At 41.9% G+C, this 26476-nt stretch overlaps 1 protein-coding gene across 2 annotated transcripts in view; it reads right to left on the bottom strand.

Moving 5' to 3' along the window:
• The window catches only part of NUDCD1 (NudC domain containing 1), a 144834-nt gene that overhangs the window by 4361 nt on the left and 113997 nt on the right, over nucleotides 1-26476 (bottom strand). For both annotated transcript variants that reach the window (XM_007065303.4, XM_037892116.2), the window contains exons 8-9: nucleotides 24760-24885; nucleotides 2715-2874 (exon numbers count right to left, since the gene is read on the bottom strand). In XM_007065303.4, the coding sequence (XP_007065365.2) occupies nucleotides 2715-2874; nucleotides 24760-24885 (286 nt within the window). The remainder of the gene's footprint in view (nucleotides 1-2714; nucleotides 2875-24759; nucleotides 24886-26476) is intronic.

Here is a 26476-nt window from a genome sequence, read left to right as displayed (position 1 = left end):
CCACAAGCACAGAAAGCTTGAAGAGGAATTTTAATTTTCGTCCATTTATTTCCAAAATTATAGAAATATTGGTGCACCTAAAGTCTTAAAACAGTATTAATGATTAATTGTAAGATGCTTAAAATTAATCACTACTAGTTTGGAAAAAGATTTGCCTTGTCTTTTTTTTAAGCATTATAAAACCACTTTGCATACAAAAATAATGACAAATATACAGACTGAGCGATGACAGTAGATTTTAAAGGTACTTGAATCCTAATGTGACATTAAATCAAGGTAAGAGGCTGATAAAAAGATAGTTCAAGTACAAAACAAAACAACAAATCCAAAAAGAAAAGAAAATCAGGTATGGGAGTTCAAGTCCCAAAGCAGACAACAAAAGCAGTCTGGTCTGATTAGGTAGGCCACTATCCAGAACACGTGTGTTCTCAGACTTTGCTGAAGCTATAATGAAAGTGAAGGATTTCTTAGCTTCTCTCACTGATTTAATGTGGGCTTGCATCAATGCCCCATGTTTACTGTACTGAGATCTAGTCTCTTCTGCCCTCCTATTTCATCTGTTGGAAGTCATTCATGAGTCACGATGACTAGAACAAATGATGTGAAGGCAAGAGGCAACCACGGGAGCAGTGTTCTGAGGCCTGTTGCATTCTACTAGCTTATCAATACCCTTGTCAGGCAGTTATTCATTGTTTCCTAGCAGCAAGTCCTGGAAATCTATGGGATTCATAAATTTGCAAGCATGCAACAACAGTTATGTCTGCCTCTAACTGGAGACGCTGGGACAATAGTTTAGACGTTTTTCCTGTGGTTCCAGCACACTCACTGAGGCAGAAAATAAGATCCAGAGACCACTGGGAGGTATCTTATAGTTATCACAGTCTATGTGAAATCTTGTGCTTGACTAATTTTGATTGCAATAAGATATACAGATCTCAGAGCTACAACCCTTAGATTCAGAAATAGAAACCAGATTCAAAAGGATGAAATACAAGAAGAGGTATTTTATTAATAACTGGTTAATAAACTAAAGGACAACATTGGCATAAGAGCAAACGGATATAAACTGGTGATGAACACATTCAAGCTAGAAATAGAAGAAGGTTGCTAATCATCAGAGGAGTGAGGTTCTGGAATAGTCTTCTAATAGGAGTTGTGGGGGCAAACAACGTAATTGCTTTTGAGAGAGCTAGACAAATTTATGAGTGCAACTGTATGACGGGATTGCTTGTGATGGTAGGGGGGTAGCATTCAGCAGCCCTGGGGCTTACTTCTGGTTTATGTCTTATGTTCCTAAAAGCTCATGTTTCAGCTGGCTATCTGCAGGGGTAAAGAAGGGATGTTTCTCTCCCCGCAGTGTATTCTGAGATTTTTTTTTTTTAAAAAGTCTCTGTGATGCATTAGGAATGGCTATGGATGGAGATGGGACATAAGCTGGAGAGGGCCAAAGCTCTAAGGTGGCACCAAGCAGGTTCTTGGTTTGCTGGGATTCTTGCTCACATGATCAAGGCCTAATTGATTGCCATGTACAGGTTTGGGAAGCAATTCTCCCCCAGGTCAGATTGGCAGTCACCTTAGGGAGGGGCTCTGCTTTCCTCTGCAGCCTGGAGTGCAGGTCACTTGCTAGGATTATCTGAGTATATTACACTTCATCTGTTTCCTGCCATTGTGGGGTCTTGTGCACCTTGTTCCTTCCTATTTTCTGCCTGTGGCACATAATAGGTCTAGTCTCCTGTGGGCTGTAATACTTTGGTCTAATTTCAGCTTCTGGATGGTGTTGATGGCCCGTGAAACACAGGTCAAACTAGATGACCTGGTGGTACCTTTTGGCCTTGAACTCTATGATCATGATGTCTACAGACCAGCAGCTAGATAAAAATAGCCAACGTGTAAAAGATGAACAATATTAGTCTCCTTGCTGCTAAGGTTAATTATTTAAAAGAAAATTACATGATGGTTACTAAGACGAGCCTTTATTTTAAATGTGAAAAGTTGAAAAATAATATGAAATGTGAATGTGAGGCTACTTGGCCTGTCACCTGGTACTTAAAGAGTCACCAGACTCTGAAGACCACTTGTTAAAAATGTATCTTGCCATGAACACATTACATCTGTACTCTATGCCCTGCACTAGATGCCTGTTGGTTTCTGGTATCCTTAAAGGTGCTGGTTGTGAGCTAAAAAGCTTGAAATTGCTTGGAGCCTACTTACCCAAGAGACTACCTCTTTTCCTGGGCCATACGGCCACAGCTGAGGTCAGCAATGGTACTCAAGCTGAAACATCTCATTATAAAAGGGAGCGTCTTTGACTGTTGAGCTCCTTCCATGATCTGAAATAGCCCAAGTCTGTTGACATTTAAGGCCCATCTCTTCTCCCTAATATTCTGTCACGTATTCTTAAACCTCTTGTTCACATATTAATAAACATTTAGTTATGAAGAATGATGCATTGACCTCAATGTTCTTGTGATTAGATAACCTTTTTAACTTCTAAGCTGATCTTCTGTCAAGGCACACACATTACCTATAACTTCTGTTCTAGTATTTCTAAAATTAATCCAACATTCTCTTATCAATAGAATTAATGCACTAATCAATCAAAATTTAGTTAGAGTATCTCATGAACAAAACATAGATCTAATGGAAATGAGATGGCAAAATCTTGAGTATCATTTGTTAGAAAGAGACAGGCCACTGAGCAGTTCATTCCATACCTAAAGCGTTGAAAGTTGCAATGTGCTCCCACATACTGTCCGGTTGGTCAGAGCGTGGCTGCCAGAGAAGAGCATCAACATCATGCCGCAAACAGAAGCAAGGCATTTCTTTGGGATTCACCACTGCTGAGAAGAGATACTGGTTGCTTCCAAGATTCACCTAAAAAAGAAATTAAATAAATCTTGAAGATGAATTCAAAAATTGCAAAATACTCACAATATAAATAGCAGCAGATTTTCTGTACAGTTAAGACACTGGCTATAATTTTAGGCCCCGGGAATGTTTTCTTGCAGTACTGTATTACTGAAACATATTTGTTTGGAATGTTGTTGTAGCCATGTTGGGCCCAGAAGATATATGAGAGAAAGAGGGTGGATGAAGTAATATAATTTAATAGACCGACTGCTGTTGGTGGAAGAGAAGCTTACAAGCTTTGCAGAGCTCTACAGCTTGATGGTCTCTAGGGTATGGGTTCTCCAGCTGGGTGTTGAGGCACTCAGGATGGGGTCACAAAAAGGTTTCAAGGAATAATTTCTATATAGTTAACTGGGGCAGGGCTGTTGCCCCAGTATGGAACAGATTTGTAAGCACTGATATAGTTTGTTTAGTACACTGAAAATATGAAATTCAAGCCATTTAATTTTATTGACTCAGTTTGATCATAATTATTAGGTTTCAGACCACAGCCCTAATTATCAGGACAAATCCTATTCACTTTCCACGTGAGTGATTCCCAGTGACTGCTGTACGATGCCTTGTATGAGAAAAGCTCGTAGGATTCATCCCAGTATCCTATCTAAACACAACACCACACAATTAAATGTCGCATATCACTTTAATTTACTATGAAACAGTCTTCTCGGATAATTAACAACAAGATGCTTATGTAGCACTAGCTACCAAATCCTCAAGAAGGAGGTTAGTATTATATGAAAAAGGGAAAGTAATTAAGTGACATGGCCAAGGCCACTGAAGGATTAGCAGGCAGGAGTTCCTTGTTACCAGTGTGATGCTCAGATCACACCTATATTTTCTAGAGGAATAAATGTACTTGAGATCTCCTTTACACCTGAAAATGTTCTCACACTGCAAGAGTATAGCAGTTGTTGCTAAATTAAGATACTCTGAATAACTGTAATTTGAAGCAGGTGATGGAGATGTGAGATTGCTACACCTGGTTTCAGATCTTGCTACAAGTTTATTAGTATTATTACTCCTCTAAGCAGGTTCTGAATGATGTTGAATCTCATAGATTAGTAGTTTGGTAAGGGCAGTGCCCCCAGTACTTGGATTTTTACATTGATTGTTAATTATTTGTATTGTGGTAGTATCTAGAGGCCACAGCGCCATTGTGTGGGCACTGTACAAAAATATAACAGAAATGGTCCGTTCCGCAAAAAAAACTTACATTCTAAGGATAATATGAAACATAGCACATACATACAGCAGATGGAGAACTGAGACACAGAGAGATTAAATTATTTGCCCAAGGTTATGCAGGAAGACTGCAATAGAGGTTGGAACTGAACCCAAATCTTGTAAGTCAAGCCTCAGCTACAAAGCATCTTTCCTTGGACAGCAGCTCCTCCTCCTCGACAGCTGCTTCCATAAGTATCCAGGCTCTTCAGATGTATTAGCAGCTGTAAAAGATGTGAAGTAACCCTAGCAGTCAACAGGGGCTTACTGCAACAAGGAGAACAGCAAGGACAGATTTCCTAGCCATCAACAGGCAAAAGAGCTGCCAGTATGGCTGGAGTCAAGAGCATCAATCTGGTACTTTATGGAGACTGGGCAGTGAGATGTAAGAAATTATATTTTTACTAAGGCCTGAAAATGTGCTCAACACTGGGCAAGATGGAAAGTCCAAGTAGTCTATGCTCCAAAAAAGTTGACAATCTAGCAGACGGAAGGGTGTCAAGTAGCAAAGCAGAAAAAAGCAGACCAGTCGCAGTGGACACCAAGCAACACAACAGAGCGTCATAGAGAGATGTGTGTAGGAAGTGGGGACTGAAATGAAAAGAAGAAAATGGCAGTGAGAAGTTTTTGGGAAAAGAAATTAATTAGATTTTTCAGGTTTTACTAACTGTAAACTTCAATTCACATAATTAGAGATGTGCTTTGATTTTAACATTACCTATACATGTATAGATTAACCAACCACTGTAACTGTATCTTTGAAATTTCTAGGGTCCCTATCCCCATGGTATCTTAGAGCTACAATTGCTAGAGATAGTGTGGGATCACAAATGGGATCAAGATCTATGAAATAGTCTCTCAGGAAGTGGCCCACAGCCCTAAGATCAGAGAATTTGTGTGATAATACACATGCACTCCACACCTACCTAGCTCTCTATGACAACTCTCAGGGTTTCTTGTAGCCCCTACTAACCCCTATTTATCTTCCTGAGGTACTGATAATGCAAAAAGCACTGTGACATCTACAGTAAGCATCTATTCTGTGACCCAAGTACTGCTTGGTCTGTGGACTCCAATGGTTAGCACTCTGTCCTTTAAGACTAAAGCCTCCATCGTTCCAACAGACTAGCAATCATCTCCCTCCACCTACTCCAAAAATAATCAACAGACCAACCTCAATTCTAATTCGCAATACACAAGACATTGTAAGAAAAGAAAGAAACCAACACAAATAAAAACAGGTTTCAGAGTAACAGCCGTGTTAGTCTGTATTCGCAAAAAGAAAAGGAGTACTTGTGGCACCTTGTCTCTAAGGTGCCACAAGTACTCCTTTTCTTTTTACAAATAAAAACAGTTCACTCGTGCACAGAGGCTGCTGCAGGAACCAATGTTACCTATAAGCAGGTAAATATATAGTTTGTGACAGTCCTTACCTGTTCAGCTGGTGTCACAGTGCAATTTGGTGGATCTTTTCAACAGAAAGTTAAGTACATTAGATTTTTCACCTAGCAAATGTGACCTTTAAATCAGTTTTTCCATGTATAAGGAATATCCCTGCATCTCTCCGCTAATCAGCAGCATGCATGAAAGATAGCCCATGTTTGATAGCACAGCCAAACCTCAAACCTGATGCCTAAAGTTAAGTTCCTAAATACATATTTAGCCCAGAACCCGCATATAAATTGACTTCAGAGGGCCTTCATGCAGGTGCGGGGGTGGACCTATACAGTCAGTCAGGTGGGTATAAAAAAACAAATAAGGGGATAAGAAGAGAGAGAACCGGGATAACAGTGATAGGAGTGTCTCACATAGATTATACATGTATACAAATTGAGGGCCCAAGTGCTTGTTTTTAACAAAATCAGAAAGGTACAAATAAAGCAGATAATCCACCCTTCTGGCAATCTGCCTTGCCATTGTCCGCTGGCCCTTCAACATAAGCATCTTGGTAGAAGTGTGTTTTGAGGAGGGATTTGAAGGGGATAGGGTGCTGGCTTTCCAAATGAGTTCAGAGTTTTATTTGTTAGCCTCGCACCTCTAAGTACAGATACCTAAAAACAGATACTATGATGTCAGGGACTACATAAGCATTTAACAAGAACCTACACTTTATTTGATATCCAGTAACCAGTAACAAATCACTGAAATGAAATCCAGCTCAAAACACTAATTTTGTCTGAAATGGTGGTATGCAATTATGCAGAATAGTTTTAAATGTCACATCTGGGCTATCACTATGAATGTCTATTCTAGGAGGGAGTCCTCTACCTCGTCCCTCACAGAGGAGGGGGAGGGATAACTCAGTGGTTTGAGCATTGGCCTGCTAAACCCAGGGTTGTGAGTTCAATCCTTGAGGGGGCCATTTAGGGATCTGGGACAAAAATTAGGGATTGGTCCTGCTTTGAGCAGGGGGTTGGACTAGATGACCTCCTGAGGTCCCTTCCAGCCCTGATATTCTATGATTCTAACCCTGTTAGACTGGCTTTCCTTCCAAAAAACAAGCAGTTTTAAATATATGTAAATACCATCAATTTCTTCCCTTTCCCCAGAATTTAAAGAAGCTCACTGAACATTATAAGGATCTTATAATAATAAAAGACAAATAGCGAACCCTCACTATGTTTTAAGCTTAAAATGTTTTTCTTATGCAGTCTGATGGCTTGTGGAATTCAAACAATTACTCTTTTTCCAGAAGTAATTGTAGTATTTTGAAAGACGTGATCAGTGATGTTTAAGATGGTTGAGACATATTATTGTATTTCAGCATGGCAAATGGCACGACATAAGTATATAATTTGCATGGAATTGACATTTCTATGACTAGATCATTTGGATGCATGGCGTATACCGCAACCAGCTACTTCGCAAAAGGATTATCTCACACTATTATCCAAAAGAAGCAGAAACAACCAAACAGAGAAAAGAATTATGCAAGTTTGAAGCAGTCATGGGTTTGCAGCAGCAGGAACCAGATGAATCTAGGAGGGAGGCCCCTGCCTCTTCCCTCACACAACCCTGTTAGACTGGCTTTCCTCCCAAAAATCTATGCAAGACATCTCATGTGACATTCAATCATGCAGGCCACACCTAACATAGTCCTGTAGTCCAGATTGAATATTAGGTGTTCAGTTAGGCACAAGTAGCCTGCATTTGTGGCTCATGGACATCAGAGGCCACTATGGGCCCAGTACTGGATATGGGGGGGTGGGGGTTTGAAAGCTGGGAGGAGCCACCAAGTAGAAGCAGGGACATAAAGTGAAGAGGGGTAGGGTTGAGTGCTGCTAGGGATTACCCATTCTGCAAATCAGCCAGCACCCCTCGATACCCTCTCCAGCTTCCACCCAGCCCTCAGCCACTCTACCCAGCTACCTACCTTCAGCTTTCCCCAGACACCTTCCAGCTCCATGAACTCTACCCCCAACCACACTCATCTCTCCCCAGCTCCCCCCGGACACCCCCACAAACCCAGCTGTCTTAAACTTTCATCTTCCTTATCCCCAGACCTCTGCCCACCCTGCTCTCCCAATTGCTGAGCCTGTTCTAATCTTTCCCACTGGACAATCCTACTCATCCCAAATTTCTAGTTTGACACTATCACAAACCCAGCTGCCCTGGCTTTCCAACTCCAGAGAGCCCCTATCCAGTACCCATCTATGTCCCAGACACCCTTCAGCATCTATTCACTTGCCACGTTTTCTGCAGCTCCTTGTCCTATTCCCACCACTACTTGGGGCAGGATGTGTTGACCGTAAACTGAAGTGTATGGTTTTATACAAATTACTTGGGTAACCCACATGCTTTATCTTGCAACATTTGACTTTGTTTCTCCAGGGGAGGGGAAGTGAAGCAGTGGGGGAAGAGTCATGAATATTAGTTGGACATTGTGTCTTTGCACACGTACAAAGATCAGGGTAGAGCAACTCAGAAAGACCAGAAACTGTCAGTACAGGAAGTTACCAGTAGTAACAGTAGTTTACCAGACATGCTCAGTAGCTCTTCTGAGGCCGAATGGCAAATTTTCATTCTGGGAAACCTACCTGTCAGGTTATACCTTAATCATCCTCTGAAAGCTTAATCACCCAGACAGCAAAGGGGCAAAGATTAGAAATGGAGATGTTAAAAATAGCTCTTTAGAATTGACCTGCTGATTGATGCAGGACAATTGTGTTTGCTGTGAGAGCTGGAATGCTATGGAAATCCGCAGACTGCTTGTTCGCTGACAGGGTTCTGAAGTGTTTGAAAGGATTGAGATACTGCCATTTCTCAAGGTCTGATGAGTCCAGGTCACACATTACATACTATGGTCACACAGTGAAGACTGAAAAAGACAAGATCAGAGGGCAAGTGTGTTTTGATGTGTGTGCTAAAGTATAGAAAATATTATGTTGAAACTTCATATTTGAATATATGTAACAGAAACAAAGGTGGAGATTCTGTATTAGGAACACCAGTAGATTTATTGTCCAATAGCTTTCCCTCAAAGTTATTCAAAGTATTATTATTAAAATGTGTTCTGTGTACATTAAATGTGTTACTACAAAAGTGTATAGTACTATTTGAAATTGACTGGGAAGTATTAACACTTATTTATCAAGGATTTACTTACAATAGCCCTGAGGATTAACTGTGCGTAATAGTTTTCAAAAAGTCCTGAAAAGTCAGAACTGTGCTTCAGCAAGAAGTTAAGTTGAGATACAGGAAGAAAGGGAATGTAACAGTTATGCAGAATATTGCCCGATCATCCCCATATCCCTATAACATTTGCAAATACACAAATTATTCAGCGAGCTAATTTACATATGTTGAAATTATTATTCATGCAGGGTTTTACCACAACACTAATTTAACCATAAATTCCTTTATTAAATTCAAAGTCTGAATGGTATTTGTACAATTGCCCTAAACGTGCTAAACAAACCTAATAAATAAGTGATTTTCTACATCCAGATAGAAACAAAACATTTATAAGCATACTTACAAATGGACTAAACCCAGAGGTGTTTAGACCCATATTGGTTGGCTCCAAGTTGACCAGGCAGGTATTAGCAATGAACCCTATAAGAGATTACTTTTTTATATACCCTTTAACACACAAATTGATGTCATTGCCAATTACTGATGTCAGCTAAAAAACAATTTGAGACCGTTCATCCTTATTTCCAGTCTTAATCCAGATAAGATTTTCAACCTCTTATTTCTCCAAGGCCTTTCCTCCTTATATCATCCCCTCCTTCTTGCTGACCAACAGCTTTTCCATTGCAGCTGGGTTCACATAGGCCCTAATTTTTCAGACAGCCCTGGTATGTGAGGTGGGAAGATCCATAAAGGCTCAACCTAAGACAATTTTTTTGTCTTACTTAAAACCATCTGCACTTAGGACGGAAGAATCCAATGCACCGCTACAGACTAGGGACCGAATGGCTAGGCAGCAGTTCTGCGGAAAAGGACCTAGGGGTGACAGTAGACGAGAAGCTGGATATGAGTCAGCAGTGTGCCCTTGTTGCCAAGAAGGCCAATGGCATTTTGGGATGTATAAGTAGGGGCATAGCGAGCAGATCGAGGGACGTGATCGTTCCCCTCTATTCGACACTGGTGAGGCCTCATCTGGAGTACTGTGTCCAGTTTTGGGCCCCACACTACAAGAAGGATGTGGATAAATTGGAAAGAGTCCAGCAAAGGGCAACAAAAATGATTAGGGGTCTAGAGCACATGACTTATGAGGAGAGGCTGAGGGAGCTGGGATTGTTTAGTCTGCAGAAGAGAAGAACGAGGGGGGATTTGATAGCTGCTTTCAACTACCTGAAAGGGGGTTCCAAAGAGGATGGCTCTAGACTGTTCTCAATGGTAGCAGATGACAGAACGAGGAGTAATGGTCTCAAGTTGCAATGGGGGAGGTTTAGATTGGATATTAGGAAAAACTTTTTCACTAAGAGGGTGGTGAAACACTGGAATGCGTTACCTAGGGAGGTGGTAGAATCTCCTTCCTTACAGGTTTTTAAGGTCAGGCTTGACAAAGCCCTGGCTGGGATGATTTAACTGGGACTTGGTCCTGCTTTGAGCAGGGGGTTGGACTAGATGACCTTCTGGGGTCCCTTCCAACCCTGATATTCTATGATTCTATGATTATCCTGACCAGCATAGCTGTACTTACAGAAATCAGTAGTGTAGACATAACCTGAGCTAATGTTTCACAAAAGTTCTACCTCTCTAATGAGCACAAAGATATACAAAGCTTAATATTTTATACCATCATCTAATTACCGGTGAACAATAACTATCATTCATATCTCTGTAAAGGAATTCTGATATTCCCCTGAATCATTTATGCAAGGAGGATTTTCAGACTTCAGAATCAGAGGTGCCAAGTGATTTCAGCCGTATAACTTGAGCAAAGTGTGCAGAAATGAATTAACACAACGAAGTACATGGTGGAAAATTAGAATGAAAATACACAAATACACTGTTTCCCCTAACAAAGAAAAATCATACAGTCTAGTCACGAAATGTCATGTATTTCTCCCCTGACCCATAGTAGCCTTACCTTATTTTTCTTCATATCACTGAAATGTATTATAAAACATGAAGACATCTGCTTCCGGACTACCAAGCTGGAATACTCTAACATTAAGGAATTATAAACTTAACTATTAAAAGGAAAATATTTTTTAAAGTGTTTGGTGTTTTAAAATTTAAAAAAGATGGTTCAAGTGATTTGTAAGCTTTGTGATATATAAAGCAATTACATTTGAGTAGGATGGATTAGACGCAAAGGCAAAACATTTAGGACATCTTTCAAAAATGCTGAAAACTATGACTAAAGATTATTGCTTTTATAATAGATAAAAATGAACATGAATTAAAAATAGACATGTATTTATTCTCTTTCCCATTGAAAGGGTTTGGAAATGGTGCGGTTCATTAGCATTCCAGTTGATTACACCAGTGGGCTCCAAAGTGAGGTGCGCAAGACGATCGATTGGGGAGCGCAGCAGGAGGAGCACCGCTGGAGCAAAAGGGTGGCGTGGCAGGAGGAGCACAGCCAGAGGGGGGGGGGGGGGAAACGGGGCGGGGGGACGCGGCGGCCCCGAGTCCTCCGGCCCGTGATGCAGCCAGGAAAAAGTGGCACTTTCCCCTTAAAAGCCAGCCGGAGAGAAGCTGGCTGCACGGCTGCCCCTGCTCCTTCTGAGTCCTCCGGCCCGTGCTCTCAGGGCCGCATTCCGATAGGGGCTTTAGAGCTCTAGGCCAGGGCCCCGGGGCCCCCTTAGCCCAGGGCCCTGAAGCCCCTAAAGCCCCTGCATTCCGGGTGGCCCTGCCTGCCGTGGTGGGGGGGGGGGGGGGGACTTCTATATTTGTACAGTGCCTACCACAATGGGGTCCGAGTCCATAAATAGGGCTCCTAGGTACTATAGTAATACTATTAATAAATCATATATTTGAATTTTTTGATATGTGACTCTCTATATCTGAATTATTGGTCCTCACCCTCAAAGGAAACCTGCAAAACACTTTCAAAAGACTAGCTTGGGAGCTTAAATTCATAATTTTGCTAGACATGGTCTTAAAAATCATGGTCTTAAAGACACTGGATTTATGGCTTACTACAACCATCTCTAATCCACTAACCCCCCTTTTTGTTCTATGACTTCAGGGGTGTTAACAGGCCATTTCACCTTGAAGGGCCTCTTAGAATATCTGTTAGCTACTTATGATAAACTATGTGTTCAATCTTGTATTTAGCTGTGACACTCTACCTTTTCCAGACCTGAAGAAGAGCTCTGTGTAGCTCGAAAGCCTGTCTCTCTCCCCAGCAGAAGTTGATCCATTAAAAGATATTCCCTCTCCCACCTAGAATCATAGACTCATAGACTTTAAGGTCAGAAGGGACCATTATGATCATCTAGTGTAACCTTCTGCACAACGCAGGCCACAGAATCTCACCCACCCACTCCTGTAACAAACCCCTAACCTATGTCTGAGCTACTGAAGTCTTCAAATCGTGGTTTAAAGACTTCAAGGTGAAGAGAATCCTCCAGCAAGTGACCCATGTCCCATGCTGCAGAGGAAGGCGAAAAGCCCTCAGGGCCTCTGACAATCTATCCTGGAGGAAAATTCCTTCCTGACCCAAAATATGGCAATTAGCTAAACCCTGAGCTTGTGGGGCAAGACTCACCAGCCAGACACCCAAGAAAGAATTCTTTGTAGTAACTCAGATCCCAACCCATCTAACATCCCATCACAGGCCATTGGGCATATTTACTGCTAATAGTCAAAGATGAACTAATTGCCAAAATTAGGCTATCCCATCATACCATCCCCTCCACAAACTTATCAAGCTTAGTCTTGAAGCCAGATACGTCTTTTGCCCCCACTGCTTTCCTTGGAAGGCTGTTCCAGAACTTTACTCCTCTGATGGTTAGTAACCTTCATTTAATTTCAAGTCTAAACTTCCTGATGGCCAGTTTATATTCATTTGTTCTTGTGTCCACATTGGTACTGAGCTTAAATAATTCCTCTGCCTCCCTATTATTTATCCCTCTGATATATTTAGAGAGAGCAATCATATCTTCCTTCAGCCTTCTTTTGGTTAGGCTAAACAAGCCAAGCTGCTTGAGTCTCCTTTCATAAGACAGGTTTTCCATTCCTCAGATTATCCTAGTAGCTCTTCTCCGTACCTGTTCCAGTTCGAATTCATCCTTCTTAAACATGGGAGACCAGAACTGCACACAATATTCCAGATGAGGTCTCACCAGTGCCTTGAATAATGGTACTAACACCTCCTTATCTCTACTGGAAATACCTTGCCCAATGCATCCCAAGACTACATTAGCTTTTTTTTCACGGCCATATCACATTGGCGGCTCATAGTTATCCTGTGATCAACCAATACTCGGAGGTCCTTCTCCTCCTCTGTTACTTCCAACGGATGCATCCCCAGCTTATAACAAAAATTCTTGTTATTAATGCCTAAATTCATGACCGTGCACTTTTCACTATTAAATTTCATCCTATTACTATTACTCCAGTTTACAAGGTCATCCAGATCTTCCTGTATGATTTCCCGGTCCTTCTCTGTATTGGCAATACCTCCCAGCTTTGTGTCATCCGCAAACTTTATTAGCACATTCCCACTTTTTGTGCCGAGGTTAGTAATAAAAAGATTAAATAAAAGATTGGTCCCAAAATCAATCCCTGAGGAACTCCACTAGTAACCTCCTTCCACCCTGACAGTTCACCTTTCAGTTTAACCCACTGTAGTCTCCCCTTTTACCAGTTCCTTATCCACTTTTCAATTTTCCCTTTGCAAGGTCCAATTCTACATGGTTTTTGGCCTTTCTCACTTTATCCCTACATGTTCTGACCTCCATAAGGTAGCTTTCCTTGCTGATCCCTCCCATCTTCCACTGCTTGTAGGCTTTCTGCTTTTTCTTAATCATCTCTCTCAGATGCTTGGTCTACAACATCTGCCTATGAGTTTCTTCCCCCTTTCTTGGGATGCAAGCTTCTGATAATTTCTGAAACTTTGACTTGAAGTAATTCCATGCCTCCTCTGCCCTTAGATCCACAAGTTCTTCAGTCCAATCCACTTCCCTAACTAATTTCCTTAATTTTTTTAAGTTAGCCCCTTTGAAATAAAAAATCCTAGTCACAGAACTATTTTTGTTTATCCTTCCATTTAGTTTGAACTGAATTAGCTCACGATCGCTCGAACAAGGTTGTCCCCTACAACCATTTCTTCTATGAGGTCCCTCACTACTCACCAAAACCAAATCTAAAACGGCATTCCCTCTTGTTGGTTCAGCAACTAGTTGGTGAAGGAATCCATCAGTTATCACATCCAGGAAAATCTGAGCCCTATTATTATTACTAGCACTTGTCCTCCAGTCTATATCTGGGAAGTTAAAGTCTCCCATGATCACACAATTCCCATTAGTATTTACTCCATTAAAAACATTAAAGAGGGCTCTATTCATATCCAAATCGGATCCCAGTGGTCTATAGCACACCCCAAGCACTATCCCAGGGAGGCTCTAGTAGCTGTCTTCCCCAATGTGATTTTTTCCCAGACAGACTCTGTCTTATCCATTCCATCACTTCTTATTTCTTTACAGTCTACCTCACCATTGATATACAATGCTACTCCACCACCTTTGCCTTTATTTCTGTCTTTCCCAAACAGCATATACCCTTCAATACCTGTAGACCAGTCATGACTACTATTCCACCATGTTTCTGTTATCGCTATAATATCTGGTTTCACTTCCTGCACCAGTAACTCTCGTTCCTCCATTCTGTTACCTAGGCTCCTCGCATTAGTGTACAAACATCTTAATTTTTGCTGTTTGGCTTCACTCACGTTCTTTACCTGATTAGGCACAGACATTCTTCTGCCAGTATCACCTATTAGACTGGTATCTACACTACCCTTCCTCCTTCTGTCCATTCTCCTACCCACGCCTGTATCCTTTCTTACTTCGTTTTCTTCCCTCTCAATGTTAAAATCAGGCATGGAGATTTCCTGGACATCTCCCAACCATCCCCCCAAATTCCTAGTTTAAAGCTCTCTTAATCAGTTGTGCCAGCCTCCATCCTAGAAGTCTATTTCCCTCCCTACACAGGTGAAGTCCATCCCGACAGAACAGCCCTCTGTCCATGAATGCTTCCCAGTGGCCATACATCCCAAAGTCCTCCTTATAGCACCAGGGCCTGAGCCATCTGTTGATCATAATCTTGTCACACCTTTGTTGCCCTTCTCTAGGAATAGGCAGTATCCCACTGAAGATCATCTGAGCCTCGATTTCCTTAAGCATCTTCCCCAGCCTGGCATAATCTCCCTTGATATGTTCCAGCGAGAATCTAGACATATCATTTGTTCCCACATGAAGGACAATCAGTGGATTCTTTCCCGCTCCCGTTAGGATCCTCTTCAGCCTCAGATCTACATCCTGTATCTTAGCACCCGGCAGATAGCACACCCTTCTGTTCTCTGGATCAGCTCTGGTTACAGGCCTGTCTATTCTTCTCAGTAAAGAGTCTCCAATCACGTAGACCTGCCTTTTCCTGATGATGGTGTGATTCTCCAGTCTATCCTCTGTTCCCTCTGGCTGCAAGTCCTCTTGATTCCTATTGTCCCTTGCAATCCTCTGCAACCCATCCTGTATCCTCCTTGGGCTCATATTTGGTGTTGTCTCCATTGACTCTTCCCCTCTTCCTATAGGACAAGCTGCTCTTCTCTTCTTCCTTGCCCTTCCACCTTCAGTGACCACCTGCTGTGCCCCTTCATTTTCCAACTCTGCAACCCTGTTCCTGAGCTCTATTTCTCCTTCACTAGCCCGTCTTTTCCTCTGCCTGGTTCTCTTAGTCACATGCTTCCACTGTCCACTTTCCTCACCCAGCAGTCTCCCCTCAGAGTTCTTTGGTCCTGCTTCCATCTGCAAATCTGAGCTTTTCCCTTCAGCCTCCTCATGTCTTTGCTCCATCATCTGCTCAAACCCCCTTCTAAAATCAGCCAGAGTTTCCACCTGCATCTCCAATCCTCGGATCTTTTCTTCCATCAGCTCTATCAGGCGGCACTTCATGCAGACGAAATTCTTTTCAGGTACCCCTTCCAGGATCATGTACATACCGCAGCTTCCACATCCAGTCATCTTCATTGTGTCTTCCACTGCTTGGGTCACAGTACTGCTGCCTCTGTATCGGTCATAGCCTTCTCACCTGTTAGTCTGAGAAACACAAACCAAACCAAACCACCACCCACAGCAAAACAAACCCCCAGCAAGCACCAAAACACTGCCAGAACATGCCACACTCCCTTCACTAGCTTGTCTGTTCCTCTTAGTCTTCCCCCCAAACTCCCCGTGCAAACTCCCACTCAAACTCCCCTGTTTACAGCTCTGTTTGCTGGCTCCTGTGCCGCTGCAGCTGTCCGCGCTGCTGCCTGACTGGCTGGCTACCTTTATAGGATCTCAACTATGGCAGTGTAGCACAGAGAAAAAGTTGTTCATTCAAGTAGGCAGGCCCAAGGAATTTATAGATTTTAGGTCATAACCAACATCTTTAACTCCACCTAGAAGCCGATGGCCAGCCAGTGAAGAATGTGGAGCACCGGTAACATATGCCACCACTGAGATGCGCAGGTTAACAAATGGGCTGTCGCATACTGTGCCATTGCTAAAACTCACTTGAAATAGCTATCTTCAGATCACAATGTTACTTTCCATGAAGGCTGGTTCTTAATGAAGTTTTAATGATCTTCTTGACTAATTTTAAGATTAAAATTTTAACACTGACCAAAAGCTATTCATTAAAATATTATTGTCAGCACCTAATAAAGAGCAAGGCAGATGTCCCAGCAACCAAGTAAAAACTTTGACTGTGGAACTGATTTATTAAAAAAGAAGAACTTGGATTAGGAGTTAGTTTTAGGTAATTCTAGAATCTGAACATTATCATGAAAATTCATATTTCAGGTCAACTTAATAACACTGCTGTAACCATTATTCACGTGGTTCTCACAAAGCAAGCAGAAAAAAAACAAATGTCTAAGTTAATTTAATCAAATTTTACAGCTAATTAAAATAAAGCCACCATGTCAGTTATTAAAATTATGAGAGTTCTGTCTATAATTACATTAATTAATTAGAATCATGTTATCCCTTTTGATTTACATGATACTATCCACCTATATGAGATAAAAGATCAGCTGTCCTTTCTTTAGTCTGAAAAAGAGAGACAGCCAAACAAAACATGTCAATAACTGCTATTAGCTTCCTGATTCTAGGGGTGCACTTTTTCTCTTAAAGGAAAAGGAAGAACAATTTTGATAATGCCTGGACATAAACTGTTGCAGACTTGTAAGGAGAACACACACGCGCACACACACGTACGTATATATATATAAACCTACAGTATCCTTTAATTGCAGTAATTTTCTTTCATAAATGTTTGCCTGCTTAATCAATGGTTAAGTTTTCCTGCCCCAGATATAATCATTCTCATAACTAGTCCTTACTTGGAAAACAGCTATATCTTAAAATCATGATACAAGAACTGTTATGGATAAATTTAACTTGCAAGTAGGGGAAGGGAGAAAGTGAATGAAACATATATGTAATGCTCAGTGTTTCTGATATCAAAAGCCAACTCAAAGAAGTTGCACATTGGACACTATCTTGCATATATACTCTGTAGGCTAAAATAATTTGCATTGCTGCTCATTCCATAACATTTTAACTAATTTATACTAGCTTTATCACCAACAAAAAGCATCAACTTTTTAAAAGTAGATGTGTAACTTTAAGCTACAAAGAATATAAGTGAAGATACACAGTTCATGAACAGAATTTGTTTTAGAATCTTTCTAGACAGTTTAGAGGCTGCTTACTAACTGTTCTTGCCCTGAGCCTTTCTTTAGCCACAAATCTGAAAGTCAACTTCATTTAGATTAAAAGGGTAGGGACGTGTGCGTCTGTAAGAGCTGGCCACACACACAATCCCCTATTACAAGACAATAAGTACTACTACCACCTTTCATCTGGTGAAATGACTATGGCCTTCTTTACCAAAAGGTCTTTTGGATTGCCTACAGCATCCCCTCCTGGGAAGAGGCTATCTGGATGACAAATTCAGAGGGCTTTTTGAAAATGAAACCTCATAGCCCCACCACGCAATGATCATGCAGGTCCTCATGGTTTTTCTGGATCTTCTAGTGGAATCCAGAGGCCTACAGCAAGGTGGATCTGAGGATGTCCATTTCACCCAGACAGGAATTCCTTTTACCAGGTTACTTGTCTCAATAGATATCTGAAGCTGATAATGAGCCAATTCTACAAGTATTTTTGGTCCATTTTATTGTCTTGATGAGTTTCCTAACATAAAAACTGTGTAAACCAAATGTCAGACCTTCTCTTCTGGCTAACTTAATAACCTACAAAACTCTCCCTCAATTCCCAAGGACAATTTTTCAAAAATAATAGGATTAGAAACTTAAACATCATCACTATATGAGTGTCCTGTCCAAATTTCAGTAAACAAAATATAAGTTGCTGAAGTGATCAGACATTTAACTTTTCTGAAAAGGATCACAGATGCTCATCCACAACTGACCATGACACACATGAGAATGAAACAAAAAAGATAGATTTTAAAAGCAGGAAGCCACAACTTCTTATATTTTTAACTTTAATCAGGGAGACACCAACTCTCCATTTGTCCAAAAAAATTCCAGGCATTTACTTGTGTACAATGTGATGTTACAGGGCTTCCATACCAAATATCTAGCATTCAGGGTTGGCCCCCTTCAGCCTACCCGCTAGGATTCAGCCAGCCTCTGAATTCTCTTGCACTCCTCACAAGACAAAATGACGGTACACTCAAAAGATACCTCAGTCTGTGAAGAACTAAAGACTCTCCTCCTACCTCCAGACGAGCAAGGTCAACAAGCCAACTTTTGGATCTCTTATGCAGATTCATAGAAACGTAGGGCTGGAAGGGAGCTTGAGCGGTCATCTATGCCAGACCCCTGTGCTAAGGCAGGACCAAGTAAACCTACAATATCCCTGACAGTTGTTTGTCTAACCTGTTCTTAAAAATCTCCAATGACAGGAATTACATAACCTCCCTTGCTAACCTATTCCAGGGCTTACCTTCTCCGACAGTTAGAAAGTTTTCCCTAACATCTAATCTAAATCTCCCTCTCTGCAGATTAGGACCATTACTACTTGTCCTACATTCAGTGAACATGGAGAACAATTGATCACCATCCTCTTTTTAACTGCCCTTAACATATTTGCTGCGAGGAAGGCATGGATATTTTGCTGGTCTTGCCATGAGGGAAAAATCCCTTCCTGACCCTAAAACCTGTCAATCAGTCAGACCACATCATCTTGGAAACACTGTTCAAACTACCTCTCTATTATAGGGCAAAGAGGGTGGGGCAGCAAGTGTTGCTGAATGGCTGTTACATGCTATGATGGGTTGGATCACAGAAACCCCCTTGGGGCTGCCAACTGATGTGCCAAGACTACTTCTGCCCCTGCTTTCTTGCCCTGGCAGCTTGGGACTTCAGTGCCCTGCCTGATTTGAGCCAGACCCGCTGGCCTGCTGCAAACCCAGAACTTCCATTTGTGATCTTATCCAAAGCATCTGCACTGGGAGTCTGCAATTGTATTCTGGACACCTGGTAGATAGACTGCTGACATTTTTATCTGATGGGAGATATGCTCAGAGTCACGAAACCTGTGGAATTGGGGTAAGGACTGGGATCTTCCTTTACCCCTGCAGTTAATGTAATACATTAATGCTGGACAACAGGGCAGCACTTTGAGTGACCTCATACAAAAAAGTGTTGGTCAGCATATACGTACTGCTCTAAATTCTAGAATCCTGAATGAAGTATCGATTTCTGTGTCGACCATTTGCCCTGTGCTGTATCTCTCTGTAGGTGAGCTCCCCATCCTAACAGAGATGCATCTGTTGTGAGGATCGTCAAAGGTGCTGAATGCAAGAATGGGGTTCCAATATAGATCCTCCATGGGTTCTTCCACCATGTAAGAGAGTCCATTACATTCCAAGGCACTGTGACACGTTTGTGTCTGTTTGGGGTGTACGCTGCTCTTAGCCATATTCGTAGCATCTGAGGTGCATCCGCATGTGGGGAGTCACATACATGAAAGTTGACATGTGCCCAAGATCCGTAGTAAAGCCCTCACTGTTTGTGGGATGAACTGTAACGCTGAAATTAGGTTGGATGGAGTGGAGAATCTCACCTTGAACAGGTAGGCTCTTGCTGTTGTGGTGCCTAGAGCAGCTCTTTATAAAGCTCCTATTCTCTGTACTGAAGGTAGTATGGATTTTTATGGTTGGCACAGAGATCCAGAGATTGGAATAGTGTTAATGCTCTGGATGTTTCTGTGACCCTGTGGATTCTGGGGGACACTTGAGAATATTATGAATATTATAAAACTGCAATGAGTTGTGCCAGATTTGCCATGTAAGATATTTGCAAAAATGTTATAACTTGCCAGATATGATAATCTCATTTATGTATTTGTATCACCTTTGTATTATGAGTTATAGATATGTATGTCTGTAGTTCAAACTTGTGCTATGCTTCTGGCTGTCACCCCCAGACAGTTTAGGTGTCAGCTCTGCCTAGTCTGCTTGATGGCCCATTAAGGACCATCAGCTATACAAGTGACCCACTGAGAGAAGGCAGATACACCTTATGACTCAGCAAGGCATGCACGGGCATACATATGGACAGAACGCTAAGGCCTCCAAGCCATGTGCTGGGCAGCTTTTTGTTTGAAACAAACAAAGCACAAGCCGCATGGCAAAAGAATATAAAAGGCAGCTGCATCTTCTCCATTTTGTCTTCAGTCCTGCTTCTTACCTCTGGAGGAACTTTACTACAAATTGAAACTCTGAACAAAGGACTGAATGATCCATCCAAGCTATGGATGTATTCCAGAGGGACTTTCAGCAAACTCACCAATACTGCTAGGAACTTGATATATGGACTTTGAAGTCTTTGTATGTATGTGACTGCTTTACCATTTAACATATCTCTTTTTGTTTTTTTTTTTCTTTATAATAAATCTTTAGTTTTAGACACTAAAGGATTGGCTGGCAGTGTGGTATTTTGAGTAAGATCCAAACCCATACTGACGCGGTAATGGGGCTGACCCTTTGGGGTCAGAAGAACATTTTGTATATGTGAGCAGAGTTTAAAATAACTTCTCACTGTACTGGACCTAGGTGCTGACTGGGAGCCAGAGACTGGAATACAATAAATGGGGCTCTATGATACATATATTTGTTTCTTGATAACCAGTGTGGGGGGATCAGAAGCACAGTTTATGACTGGTTTAGGAGATTAACTTCAGCGTTACCCACCAGTCTTGGGAGTATCTTCTTCCTTAGAGGTTTTTTTAAGGTCAGGCTTAACAAAGCCCTGGCTGGGATGATTTAACTGGGAATTGGTCCTGCTTCGAGTAGGGGGTTGGACTAGATGACCTTCTGGGGTCCCTTCCAACCCTGATATTCTATGATTCTATCTGCTCTCCCTTTTGCAGCCTGCCCTGACCTTGGCATTTCCAGTGAGGGCTGCCCCAGGCACAATGGGTCAGAGTTGCCAACTGGACCTCTTGAGGAGACTGACCACTGAGAAGCCAGTCATCCAAATATGGGAACACAGATATTCCTGACTGAGCCGCTACCACTGAGAGTACCTTTGTGAACACCCTTGGGATCATGAAGAGTCCAAAAGGGAGAATTTGATGTTGATAGTGATCAATCCCTATTACGAAGCATAGGAAATGCTTATGGGAGAGGTGGATGACTACATGAAAGTAGTTTTCCTGTAGGTGGAGGGCAACAAATCAATCTCCTGGATTGAATGATGGAATTATGTTAGCTCGTGTCATCATTCTGAAGTGTTGTGCTAGGACACAGTTCAAATTCTTGAGGTCAAGGATTGGTGTCCACCCTCCACATTTCTTGGGAACAAGGAAGGAACTGGAATAGAACCCTCTTTTGAGGAACTCTGGTGGGACTGATTCTATTGCTCCTAACAGGAGGAGAGAAGGAACTTTTTTTAGTAGCTCCTTGTAACAGAGTGTCCCTGAAAAGAGTCAGGGATGGGTGTGAGGAGGAGGAATGAAATGAAAGTACATAGAGTAACCCAATTTGATGAGCTCCAGTATCCATTTATCTGAGGTAAGTGTACAGGGAGACTTTGGCAAACCAGGAAAGTGCCTGAAACCATTATGGCTTATTGCTAAAAGCAGCCAAGTCAGCAGGTTTAGCTTAACCAAGGAAGGAGGGGAGGGGGGTTTTTGGGTGCCAGAGAGGGCAGCTTGACTCTGCGTCCTTCCTGATAAGAATTGTGTTGAAGTTGCTGATACATTTTACAAGAGCATGATGTGCCCCAGGAATGTCTATTGGGGCCTCAAGGCTGCAAACTCTGGAAAAACCCATACCTGGTTAATCGATAATCAGAAGGAACCTCTCGCTTGACCACTGAAACTGCTTACTTAACAAGTTTTCTTTAAGGGACATGTCATTCTATTACTAACGTATAAATAAGGGGGAAAAGTTTGAGGTAGTGGGACTCTTCAGGACTGGACTCTCCCTCTGGATGCATCTTGTGTTCCCCACTAGCAGACGGGCTGCTGCTGTGCCATGCGAGAGCCACACTCAGCTCTGGTAATTATCAAGGGTTGGGGGTGTTTTACTAACCTGTTGCGGACATGTGTATAAGTGTTTGAGACTAAGTAAAGTTTAGCTTTAAGTGAAAGCAGTCGTGTTGTCCTGTTTGTGCCAGCCATCTATTGGTCGGACGGCCGTGTCTCCCCTGATTTATTTCCTGACACCACCTCGCACAGAGTAAAAGTTACCAAGAGCTTTGGGTTGAAAGAACCCCAGGTAACAGAAGGTACTCCTAGGCAGGTAAGTAGCATGATAGATTATCTCCAAAGGAGGGGTAGTTTCACAACAGCTGATCGGATTGCCTGATGCCCTCGACTGAAGTGTCGAAAGTGCCTTTTAGAGGGAGTGGCTGATTGAGTAGAAGTAGGGGTGGGAGGCCCCCATTTCTATGGACTGGACTTTCTCCTAAAGGGCTCCTGAAGCTTAGTGAAAGTGTGTGGATGGTACCAGAATGATCTTGATATTTGAGTGGGTTGGGATCTAATATAGTGCCTTTTCATTGCAAGCACATAAATGGGACCTTTCCCTGGGGACAGATGTTCACTAAGAATGTTTTGACTCTTGGACTTCCTTTACTGGAATTTGAAGAGTGTTCACTAGCCTTTCCATGCCATTCTGGAAGGTCTTAAAATCATCAGCATAGGAGAGTGGAGGTGGTATTACTGCCTTGTCTTGAGATGAAGAGAACTTTACAGATGGAGATGAGAGCGCCTAAGCCAGAGACTCTTGCTCCTCCTGTATATCGCCCCATACTGGAGAAGTGCACAGTACTGAAGTGCACAGTACTGGAGAACGGTTTGTAGGTGTTGGTGGACGGTATGATACCAGTGAGTGCCAGTGCTTTCTCTTAGGCAGCCAATGGAGCTGGTCGCCATAGTGGCCCCATGTGTCCTAGTAACCCCACTAGAGTGGGGGATAAGGGAAGGGTCCCAATGATAATCTCTCTCTGGGCCTATGATGTTTGGTAGGTTTCCTAAGATCCTCATCATGAAAGGGACTTATGGTGGTAGGGTAATATAGTATCAGGATGGATCCCAATACCGAAATCTCTGAGTACAACACATCTTTCCCAGAGCTAAGGATCAGGGTGGCTTCCAATGTCCTAACTGGTACCAAAGACTGGAGACTTAAGCAAGTCTCAACTTGCTACTTTCTCAGAGGTACTGGGGACATGACACGAGTAGATCTTCTCCATATTGGTGACTCTGGGTTCATGAGAGATAATGAGATTCTCTGAAAAAAGGAATTGGGAAGGAGGTGGAGGGCTCTGATAGCCTTACATGAAGTTTGGGATGGTTCCAATTGGCGAGATGTAGGTTGTTGAGGTATCGAGGTAATTGTTGTCTCATCTCCTCTTTCAGAGGTATGCTTAGATGCTGGTACCATGACAATGATGATAGACCTGTGTCTCTTGCAGTGCTGCAAGATGTCAGACGGTGCTGCCCCAGTAGTTGCTCTGGTGATAGCTATGTCCAAATGAGGTTTTGTCTCTGTACCAAGGCTTCAGTACCACACTCAGAGCTCCTACAATACCCTTAGGGGGACGAGAGGTCTCCTGAGAATGGGTCTTATGGGGCAATCTACCTCTTTTCTTCATTTCCTTGTTTGAAGAGATAGGTTTCCTCTTCTTTAGAGTTTTAATGTCCAGAGCTGCAAATGAAGCAGCAACCAGGACCAAGGTGGCCTATGATGTAGAGACCAGTGTTCGGGGGGATAGGGACTTCTCCAGAGCTAGACCTGAAAGATCCAAGAAGTGGAGGGGAAGGAGCCCCTCTCCCCTCTTCTACTAACACACCAGTGTTAAATAAAATAAATAGATATCAAATGAATGCAGAAAAAACTATTAAAATAAATAATAAGGTAGAGAATTCACAAAGTGAAGGCAGGAAGCTGCATACAATAGAACACTCTGTCTCAAGCCACAGGCAGTTGAGAAAGAACAGTGCGATGGCAGGCTCATGCCTCCCCATAACCTCTCATTCAGAGAATGAGGCATTGCTCTCCACAGGCCTATGGTCACTACACTGCACTCTCTGGTTGCAATTGCACAGGCACGCACACATCCTATGGTGGAGCACCGACAGGAATATATACTTGGAAAAACTTAGAATTCCAAAATAGCATGCTTGTATAAGGATCATCAATTAAAACCTGTGATGGGGAGAGATTTTCAATTTTTGCAAAAGTGTACTGCTACAGCATATATATTTGTGCAAATATGCAGCTAACTACTACTGAGGTTTTTCATTATAGAAAGTATTTACAAGATTTCAATGAAGCTACACCAATTTATACCAGCTGAGTGTCTGGCATGGTTTTTTAGACTTCTCACCACAGAAAACAGAAATCATACTTCTTTACTTAAAAATCTTGAACAGGAGCTACTTGGGTAAGTATAACTGGATTTCATATTTCACTTACCACATGAGTGATTTTCAAGGTGTTACCATCAAATCTGCATAAGCTTGTGCTGTCTTCAAGAAAAATATCACATTCCTCCAATTCCTGTGCGTTACAAGGAGGATTTTCTTTGTCAGGGTTTGGATGCTGAAACCAGAAAACAATGAAATGCACTGAAAATCTGGAGTACCTGGTACACAATATTATACTAAACTATAATGAAGCTTTACAGATCAACAGCAATGATTTATATAACAATTTACAGTTCTGCAGCTTCTTTCATACTCAATGATCCAAAAGAATTTCATGTGTTTACTTATCTACCAGAAAAGCCGCCACTTCTGGGGTGGAAGGCAGTAGATAACTGGTATGCAACACAAGGTGAAACAGTGTTGGAAGGGGAACTTTTTGTTGAGAATACCTTGACAATTCCCTTGAGGAAAGTGCCATGCAATCTTTAACGTCCATGTATATCAAATAAAACTTCCATTTAAAAGGTCTCTTCCAAAAAACTCGAAGTAAACTTCATGGTAATCAATTTAGCTACTGTACCTGGTACCTGCTCTGGAATAAAGGGCTGGGAACCATGCTGGAATGAGAATTAGGGTTTCAGTTTATCCAGGGCCAAATTTAAGTCAATGGATTTAAATCAGGGATGAATATGGTTCCAAACTAGGTATTTCAAACTAAAGTCATCCCTTCAGCTAATGGTTATGTTACTTGCCATAGCACAGCTGTACTCCTAGATTCATGTGTGTATGTTAATTTTGCATTCATCGGGGTTGAAGCTGTAGAGCCTTTTCATTTGCTTAAGATACTGACAAAAGAATACTCACAAAAGGAGTGTTTCTATTTTGACTTTGTTCACTTGTGGGTGTAATGAATAATTTTTAGGCCCTTTCGATTGTCTATACCTTTTACCAGTTGCCATGCTTCCCCCACACTTATTAGATTGACTGCACAGTAAAGTGTCATCTCAGCAAGACAGGTATTTTTTACCTTCAGTTTTAAACCTAGCAGAAATGCCAGAAAGTGATGGGCTGACTCACTGTGTAGTAGCTCCTGTTTATCTTCCAAACACAAACCTCCTCTCAGCACTTCTAGTAATCACTTAAAATTGACATAAGATTTATAGCTCTCTTATCCTTCTGATAATGGAAAAGGATAAACACCTGGCCTTTGGCTGATATTTCTCAAGGCAGAAAGTGAACAAAAATTGAGAGCACAGTATGTAGTGGATATGTGCTAAGGGAGATGCACTCAGGGAAGCAGATAACCAAGCCCTTTTTTTAAAATCACTTTAATAAACTGGACTTCACAAAGCACTAAAATTTCTCTCTTGCTTTCAGCTAGGCATTTATAAAGTACTCAATCTACAACTGTAGAAGAGTCGTACACTGAAAGGGAATTTATTACTGTTAAGCTACAGTATTTTCCATCTCTAATTTCTAGGAATCAGAAGAGTGGAACTTTGGTCAAAGGTATTAGTCTAAAATCACAGCTAGTCATAGTACAGACAATTTTTACAAACATCTGGATGGAGGAAACAGAGGGCAGCCTGACTTTTTTGGAGGTGGGGGTGAGGGAGGGGGAGGGGGAGAAGGAGATGATTGTTATGAGGAAAGGTTTCTTCTAAGGGAAGTTGAGTTTCTTAGTGGAGAAGAAACTTAGTTCAAATTCACTTTCTAACAGAAGCCTTCAAAATTATGAGGTGTGATCATGTGGGTGTGTGTGTTTT

Source organism: Chelonia mydas, chromosome 2 (assembly GCF_015237465.2).
Source record: "Chelonia mydas isolate rCheMyd1 chromosome 2, rCheMyd1.pri.v2, whole genome shotgun sequence".
In the NCBI taxonomy this organism is placed as follows: Eukaryota; Metazoa; Chordata; order Testudines; family Cheloniidae; genus Chelonia; species Chelonia mydas.
The sequence above is the reverse complement of the archived record's forward strand: the minus strand, read 5'-3'. Positions and strand labels throughout refer to the sequence as shown.